General features: G+C 22.3%; 2 protein-coding genes across 2 annotated transcripts; one reads left to right on the top strand and one right to left on the bottom strand.

Moving 5' to 3' along the window:
* Positions 1-314: 314 nt before the first annotated feature.
* Positions 315-7,275, top strand: PBANKA_1419400 (conserved Plasmodium protein, unknown function; the record flags this gene model as incomplete). The annotated part of the gene is made up of 4 exons (XM_034567528.1): positions 315-1,353; positions 1,544-6,405; positions 6,632-7,105; positions 7,198-7,275. 4 exons carry the CDS (start codon positions 315-317, stop codon positions 7,273-7,275), a joined length of 6,453 nt encoding a protein of 2,150 aa, XP_034424016.1.
* Positions 7,276-7,389: 114 nt separating this feature from the next.
* PBANKA_1419300 (conserved Plasmodium protein, unknown function) lies at positions 7,390-9,381 on the bottom strand (the record flags this gene model as incomplete). The annotated part of the gene is made up of 1 exon (XM_034567527.1): positions 7,390-9,381. One exon carries the CDS (start codon positions 9,379-9,381, stop codon positions 7,390-7,392), a length of 1,992 nt encoding a protein of 663 aa, XP_034424015.1.
* Positions 9,382-9,448: the final 67 nt, after the last annotated feature.

Raw genomic sequence — 9,448 nt, 5'->3', positions numbered from 1 at the left:
AATAATTGCACAGTTTCAATAATAATATATATACGAAAAAGGGAAAATGCTTCAAACGTGTATATATGCATGCGTTTATTCCTTAAAAATAAAATATTTATCAAGGTAAAGAAATATTCAGATTGAGAAGCTTAGATAGCATTTTTTATTCTTACACATTTGTAAATATATTATATATACATTAATGCATTATATTCCCACGTTATTAACCAATTGTGAAGGATATATTTTCGTTTTTATGAGTAGGAACATAATAAAGTTGTCTAATCTTAAAAACAAAATTATTCAATGTATGCTACTCTTATTTGCAAATAATGAGATTTATTTGTTTCATGACAAAGCTTTTAATCCTAAATATAGTTGCCTTAATTTTTAACAGATATATAAAAAATGAGAAATACGAATTTTCTTTTTTTATATATTGCTTTACAAAAAAAAACATTCAAAGAAATGGCTTCGATGGAAATTCAACTCAAACAAATAACAAAGGGTCATTTGAAAGTGTAAAGGGAAACCCTAGAATTATAAGCTTAGGAATTAATAATATTAACAATTATGTTGAAAATGGTATTAGTAGCAATAATAATGAATGCACATTTGAAAGTGATAAAAAAATGCAAGAAAATAGAAACCCAGAGTTACATAATAGTAATAATTCTTATTCATATACGCAAATAAACTCAAAGAGTTTCAACATAAACAATGAACATACTAATAAAAAAAAAGATAATAAAAATAAAACTGAAAAAATACCAATCATATATACATCAATTGATCATATTAAAAAATTTTCCCATATAAAAGGAAAACTAAAATTGGTTTATATTAGATCTTTTTATGATGGTAATAAAAAGGAATTATATGAAGGAAAATTCCAGTTCTATAAAAATAATATAATTTATGTAACAACATTTGCTGTTGTAAAAAATTCATTAAAATATAATTTTGATAAAACCGACAAATGGTTCATCGCTTATATGAATATTTTACAAAAAAATAATTATAATATTACAGTGAGGTGTAAAGGAATAGAAAAATATTATGGTTTAATTTCTTTTAGTAATTATGAATTAGAACGTTTTGAAAATTTAAGAAAATTATTAAAAAGTAAACTAAATATAACATATGATCATTTGCTCTATAACTTAAATAATTTTTATAGTGCTAAAAGGAAATTTCTAGAATTTATCAATTTTAGGCTTATTCATCCTGGTTTCCAATTTATTGAAAAAACAAAAAATACTTATTATGATATACAAAGTTATAATCAAAATAAGGAAACTTTCAAAAAATTTAATTTGTCTTATGACTATATTAGTACTTCTTATAGGATATTAATACAAAAGAACTTTAGTGAATTTTATTGCCGTCTTGGAAACGATAGTTAGTAAAAAAATCAGTGAAAAAGATAAAAAAAGTCTAACACATCACTACATTTTACCTTTAATAACACATTATACTTATGAAGTGTTTCATTCTTATTATTTTTATATTGTTTAAACAGTTAATTGCATATAAATATATCATTGTTCTGTCTTTTTAGCCAAGACAGCTGACGATATATTTTTGCTGTATGCCTTATTTCGAGATAAATTAATCGAATCCGAAGAAAGTAATGAAGTTATAATTTTTAAAACGGATGATAACAATATATTTACTTATGATGAGAAATATTCTGAAGAAATAAAAATATTAAATAAAAATTTTGAAATAGAAATTCTAATGGGTGAAGATGGTTATAAAAACGAAAATACCAAACATTATTTTCATTTGAATGACTACTATTCTTTACATTTAGAATTACAAAATAAAGGTGTGATAAAATATGACTTTATTTATACATGGTTGTCAAAATATTTTATTAATAATATTAAATATAAATATTTTTATCTTAATTTTTACAACACCAGATCGTTTGTAAGTATGGAGAATGTGTTGCACGATATTAATTTTCACGTTCCTATACACTATAACTTTATAGAAAAAGGTCGAAAAAATTATGAAGTTAATGAAGCAAAAACTCAAAATGAAGCATTAAAAACAAGCAATAAAATAAATGAGTCTAAAGAGAAACAGATAAAGAAAACATCAATTAAATATAATTCACCTTTAGGAAGAAATAAAATTTTTGCACGTAATTTTTTAGGGTTCTACAGTAATAAAGAAAAAGTATATACTAATAGCAAAAAAGAAGACAAAACATATTTTGATGACGATTTAAGAGACAAAATTTATGATTATGAACACGAAGATATTATTGGGGATATCGGTATGTTAGATTCATATAATAGTATAAATATTATTGGAATGTTTCAAGGAGATTATACTGATTTATTTATATTAAATTGGCTGTCTGGAAATAATATTTTATGTGTTGTTACTCCAGTGCAATATAAGGAAATACATTATAATACAGTATTAAGTAGTTATTTTAATGTTTTAAATAAAATGAAATATGGATATGATAAAAATGTATTTATGATATCTGAAGATTCAAAAGGTATAATAATTAATGCAAATTTTTATCCACATTATTCAAATATAAAACTTTTTTATAATGATGAAAATAATGATATTTTTGAAGAGGAATTAAAATCGTATTTTTTATTAATACATTTTTTATTAAATTCTAATAATAGTCCATGTAGAGATTATAAAAATGTAAAATATTTTTATGATGAACAAACTTTTAATATATATAATTTAGATTTTATTAGCAATACATTATTTTATCTTGTGTCTGAATGCGCACTAAAATTATTGAACTGGGATATTCCACTGGGGATTATAAACAAAAATGAAAATTATATAAATGTATACATATTTAATGCATCATTAAAATATACCACCAAAAAAATACATCATCATGGATTTAAACTAAGGATCCTAAATAATGAAGATGCATCTAAATTTTCTATGGTTTATAATAAATCAATAATAGACAATTACGATTTAAAGTATGATTTTTTTTTTAAAGTTGCATCTAACATTTTCGTTTTGCATTCATTAGGCCTCGTTCATAGAAATATAAAAGCAGATAATTATTTATTTCAAATAAAAAAAAATATAGACGATCAACATGTAAATGCAATACTCAGAGGTTTTGGCAACATAATAGAAGAAGGTGGATATGGAAAATTCAAAGGAAGTTATATTTATGCGGCCCCGGAACAAATTAACTCTTATTTTAATTATTCTATATACAATTTAAAAAGTGATATATTTTCATTAGGATTAAGCTTGTCTACAATTTTTTTAAAAGGAAAATTTATTCATAAATATGTAGAAAATAAAATAATAATGCCCCAAGAAAAAGATGAAAATAGTATTTTAAAGAGAAATCCGCTGGCACAACTTTGGATTAAAACTGGAAATATATTTACAAGTGGCGGATTTATTTTATTTAAACGAAAAATATGCTTAAAATTTAAGGTTAAGGTAATAGAAAAACAACTTTCTAAAAAATATATATACGAATGGTTCGAACAAAATTGCTCTTCTATTAGCTACAGCAAATTGGATGAATTAAATAATATGTTCAAAACAATACAAAATATAAGAAGGTTAAATATTAATTTGAAAAATTATAAATATAATGAAAAACGCTACTATGGAAATTTAGCTTCCAAAAATTTTAATCATGAACCCCCCCAAAAATTGTCTACTAGTGATTCTCCAATAATCCATAGATTTATGGATGATATAAAAAGCAGTGATAGTAACGATGAAAGTAAAAGTAACAGTAATGATGGTAATCGAAATTATATTTCATTTTATCCATTTGATTTAGAATTAAAATGCCAAAATTTTAAATTGGATTATAAGGTAAATGACCAAAAAAGCAAAGGCAAATCTGATGATAATAATATGGATAGGCAAAATAGCGATATTTTATACTTTCCACAACCTAAAGGGAAAAAATATAAAAATAAAAATGAAAATGAAGATATTTTGGTAAATAATAATAATAAAGATGATAAAAATAATGAAACGATAGTGCAAAATAATAAATTATTTAAAGAAATAGATTATACTTATTTAATTGACCATAATATAAAGGAATACATAAAGGGTTGTCATAATTTAAAATATGGTATTATAGGAACAATTATGAAAAATTTTTCCATTGAATTTGAAAAATATAGACCTCAAATATTTGATATATATCTATTATTTAAAAATAAATTGATATATTTAAAAAATAAAGAGAGTAACAATGAGGGCATTTTATCAATATTACAAAAAATCTCTGAACCAGACATTAATACAATATTGAAAGAAAAAATATATAGTAAGTTTTACAACATTAATAAAATGGTACTTTTAAAGACATTGATATTTTATGGGTATTTTACTTTACATGAGCGTTTATCTTATGAGTTTAAAATGTATGAGTTGCAAAATTTCCCACTAAATGAGGATAATGAAGATATATTTGAAACTGTAATTATAAAAAGTATGAATAGAACAGATTTTAATGAATTCAGCAATTTATTATTAATCCAAGATATATATAATAATTATCAAAGAGAAGTAGAATATTCAAATATACATATTAATCTTTACATTGTTCGTGATGCTATTTACACGATTGATACAGCACAATTATATAATATAGTAAATCACGATGGGGTAAAAAAATATAGACAGATAGATTTTAAAAATAGAATGGATTTTCGATTAAATAAACGAAAAAAAAAAAAATTAAATCAAATTATAGATAATGAATTAAATTTTTCTATTTTAAATCCAGATTATAAATCTATTTTTCATATGAAGTTTGAATATAAGCATCCTATTATTAATTCCTTTATTATAAAAGTTGATAATTATATAAAAAGGGACATGAATATAAAATTAGCTGCCATACTTAATGAAATGTTTTGGGGTCTCAAAAAGAATTGCAAATGTATTAATTATACACACATGCATGCATATTATCAAGACAAAAATTCAATTTTAAATTATGGAAGTGAACAAAATAGATTAATAGATCTACACAAACCAATTGGAAACATTTTTAATAATTTTTCACAAAATAATGTAGATATGTCAAATGTAAATATAATCAACCCTATGGATATTCATTTAGATATCCTTCTTAGAAACAGTGTGCATTTAATTGATAAAAAAATATTGTTAGATTGTGGGAAAAAGTTAAAAGGGAAAAGCAATATATATATGCCTAATATTTCTTCTATGAGAAAAAATAAAACTATAAAAATAAAAATAGGTATAAATTCATCTATGTTCTTTTATTTGTCTTTTAATTTATCATTGTTACGATCTCAGGACGTTCATTTAAAAAATATAATTTATTATATATATAAAAAATATAAATCAAAATTGGATAAGAAATTTTCTTTTCCATATATAATAGGGAAGGAAAACGAAAAAGGCATACCATTTAATTGTCTAATGATAAATGAAAATAATACTTTTTTTTATAATAATGTTACAAAAAATTTTGTTAAAGAAACCTCTTTGAATAAACTTCTTTTTGCATTATATAATGTGAATATTATGGATCCATCTTATATTATTAAATCATCGATAAATTATTACAACCATAGGGGAAATGATAGTATTTTATTAAGTATAGTAACAATTTGCAATGTTATTTATAATGAAAAAAATGAAAATAACAACAACATGAATGAATCTGAATATTTTTTAAAAAATATAGATGATATTTATTTTGATGACAATCGAAAAGATGAATATAATAATGGAATAAATATTTCTAAAAAAGAGGCTTTAAAAAATATTAAAAAAGAAAATAAAAACATAATAAAAATAATTCATAGAAATAGCACTTATTATTATAGAGCGGTAAATTGTTTATCTTTTTTAAATAATGAATTTATAACGTTTCATAATGACAATAATATAACAAACGTTTTTGATAAAATAATAATCCAATCATCGATCATATTTGAAAATCAAACAAAAAAACTAAGAGAGAAGCACTTAAATATTTATATTAACAAAACGATCAACTTCAATATTATTTCAAATATAGTAAATTTTCAAAAATATGAAGATCAAATGTATACCTTGTCAGATTTTATCTATGAAATATTTCATTGGGCATTATTAAATCTACAAAATAATGGAGAAAATAAATGTACCTATTTATATAATAGACAAAATGCATCAATGTTTGATATGATATTAGGTATCACAACAAGTGAAGGTAGAAAATTCATATTATATAAGCATACTGAAGGATTGATCACATTTTTATTTTATAATATATTAAAAAATCAGGAATTTAACAAATATACAAGCGAAATACTAGAAATGGCCATTAAATTACATAATGTTAAAATATATTTTGTTATAAGTGGCAAGACAAATAAGACATATCCGTTTTTCTCTAATATCTTTAAGATATCAAAAAAGGTATATATGCTTCCATACGCACATATATATATATGTGATACTTGTGGGCAAAAGACTAATTTCATATGTCTTTACATATTTTTATGAATTGTTATATTATACATAGCTTTAACTTAATTGTGCACTTTTCGTGTTTGTGGGGAAAGGTATTTTCTAATATAATTTATAACACTACTGCATAATTTTAATAAGTTTTTAATTCCTTTTAATTAACAATTTTTTTTAGAGCACCCAAGAAAATGTTGTAAAATGCTTAAAACAACTTAAAGGAAAAAACGTGAATTTATTAGGAGATGTTGTTAATGAAGACTTGTATATTCCTATAAAAATAAAATTTATGAATAAAAATATTGTGTATAATATGTCAAAAAATACCTTTTACAAATTATTATATGATTTTAATAATAATAAGGCTGATATTAGCTATAAAAAAGAATTGCCTATATATGCATTATCCAACTTGTATGAAATTCAGAATAAATTTCAATTTCTTTTTTTAAACTGTTTACGACATTATATAGATATTCCGAGCAAATTAATAAAGAATGATAACTTATTTTCAGCCAAAATAAGTCAAATGTTTTATGAAAATTTAAATAAAGAAAATCTTATTCATAAAAATAATTATTCTAACACAGTAGACCAAATTATTACATACATAAATAGTACTTTTACAGATAATGTTTTTACGATTGAGCATGTAAGCTTTATGTTATTTTTACATATTTGAAAAATTGAGTAATATATACATTTATTATTAAAATATTATCGTTTTGCTTGAAAATCTTCAAGTGTATACCCTTTTTCCCGAATACCATTACACCGGGTATATATACCTATTTTATATTTAAAATTTTCGTATTTTCTTAGGCCATGAGCTGTTCCATAAGCTCAAAAATCCGAAAGTTTCTAAGGAGAATGAATTATATAATATACGAATAGTTATGCATGTATATATAGGCACAAAACATAAATATTAATATTTTAACTATGTAAAACTTGAATATATATGCTTTTATGTGGAAATTTTTGGTTTAAGTTTATTTCATCATTTGCAGCAAGAACAAGCAAATTATAGAAAACTAAAGATATTTGTTTACTGGACATTTGATACAATGGAAATGCTTTATCTAATTGAACCACTTCATTATTTTGATCGGATATTTTATATAAATAATTTTTTATTCTTAATAATTCTTTATCATAATTGTTTTGTGAGTAAGTGCAAGACCGTCTTTTAATTAATATACTCGATGGAACACTAAGTGTCTCTTTAGAAGTATCATTAAAAGTACTATTAGTAAAAATTTGTTGCAAAAGACTGTTTTGATGAGTAATTTTATCACTTTGATTTACTTTATCAATATATGAATAGTTTGAATTAAATGGTTTTTCTTCCATATTAATTTCGGAAGAATTTATTTTATTAAAATCATAACCTATATTATCCGATATGTTAGAATACAAATTATTTGAACTTTTTGTATAATCCATTTTTTTTATTTCATTATTATCTAATTCCATATTCATAAAATAGTCACTATTAATATTTCCTCTTATTTGCTCAAAATAGATACCGCCTATTCCTCTTTCTCCTTTGTCTTTTTTTTTTAAATCATCAAGAGAAGATAATGTTGATTTTTCTTGAATCCCATTCGATGCAACAAATGATTCATAATTTTGTTCATTTTCGATTATTTTTTTTTCAAATGTTTTATATAATTCTTTTCTTGCACCATGAGCCATAGAATTCTTTGCTTGCTCATATAAATTGAAAGAAACAATAGCATTATATGAATTATTTTTAAATGAATTTTTGAAAAAATAAAAAAAATGATTCATATTATCCAAATGACTACCAAAATGAATATCACCTTTTTTTCTTTTTGTGAGTGGCATAAAAGAATTTCTCTTATTATTTTTTAAATCATACCAAACGTTATCTTTTAAAAGTATTTCTTCATCAATTTGGGCAAATAGCCTTTTACCCCTGTTATTGTTATTGATATTTTTCGTATCGCTATCCTTAGGTTTATGATTTATCCTTATATTATTTCCATTTTCCATGCCTTTATTATTTTGCATATGTATAGCATTTCCATTTGTTATAAAACTGTCATTCGTTATCCTTAGAGACAAATTTTTAGTGTCTATATTTCTACTTGGAAATAAATTATCATTGGAGTGTTTATTTATGTGGATATTTCTATTTGTTTCCCCATTTTGTATATTATATTTTAGTAACATATCATCTGTATTTTTATCCATTTTAAGATTCATCTTTATTTCACCGGTACTTCCTTTTGTGATTATATTATTCATCATATTATTATTAATTGTATAGAAATTATTATATTTTGAATAATCAAATGAAGAAGTATGTGTTAGCATATCTTGATACATAAATTTTTCATCATTATACATATCAATATTTTCAAAATCATAATCATTATTATTATATATATTGTATTCTTTTAGCATTAAATCATTTATATTTGATATGTTTTTATTTTTATTATTAGGTTTATCATTAATAAACATATCATTCGTTCCACTTATGCCTACACCATCTTGTAAGCATAACAATCTCTTTTTTATTCTCATCCCTTTCTTCGTTTTATAATTTTTCATATTATTATTTAATCCATGTTCTGTATTTATACTACTATATAAACATTTTTTATACATAGAATAAAAATCTGCCAATAACACTTCTAATTGCCTATGCAAAAATATAGTTATTCCTTTGATTAATATCGCTGTTTGTTTAAAATTATAATTCCCATCCCTTATTAACATAAGGTTATCATTTAAATTAGTATATCTCACTATCTTATCACTGATACAATTTTTTTTTAAAATAATTTTCCCTTTATAAAAATTGCTACTAATCCCGATAAAATAAATACATCCTATATTGGTAGATTTGTCGTAAATGAGTAAATTTTTTTTTTCTTCACACTTAGAATTCTTCATATTTATTTAATTTTTTACTTTTGTATTATCAAAAAAAAAGACAATATATTAATAACAGTTTATCTAA

This window comes from Plasmodium berghei (genome assembly GCF_900002375.2).
Source record: "Plasmodium berghei ANKA genome assembly, chromosome: 14".
NCBI lineage: Eukaryota > Apicomplexa > Aconoidasida > Haemosporida > Plasmodiidae > Plasmodium > Plasmodium berghei.
The sequence above is the reverse complement of the archived record's forward strand: the minus strand, read 5'-3'. Positions and strand labels throughout refer to the sequence as shown.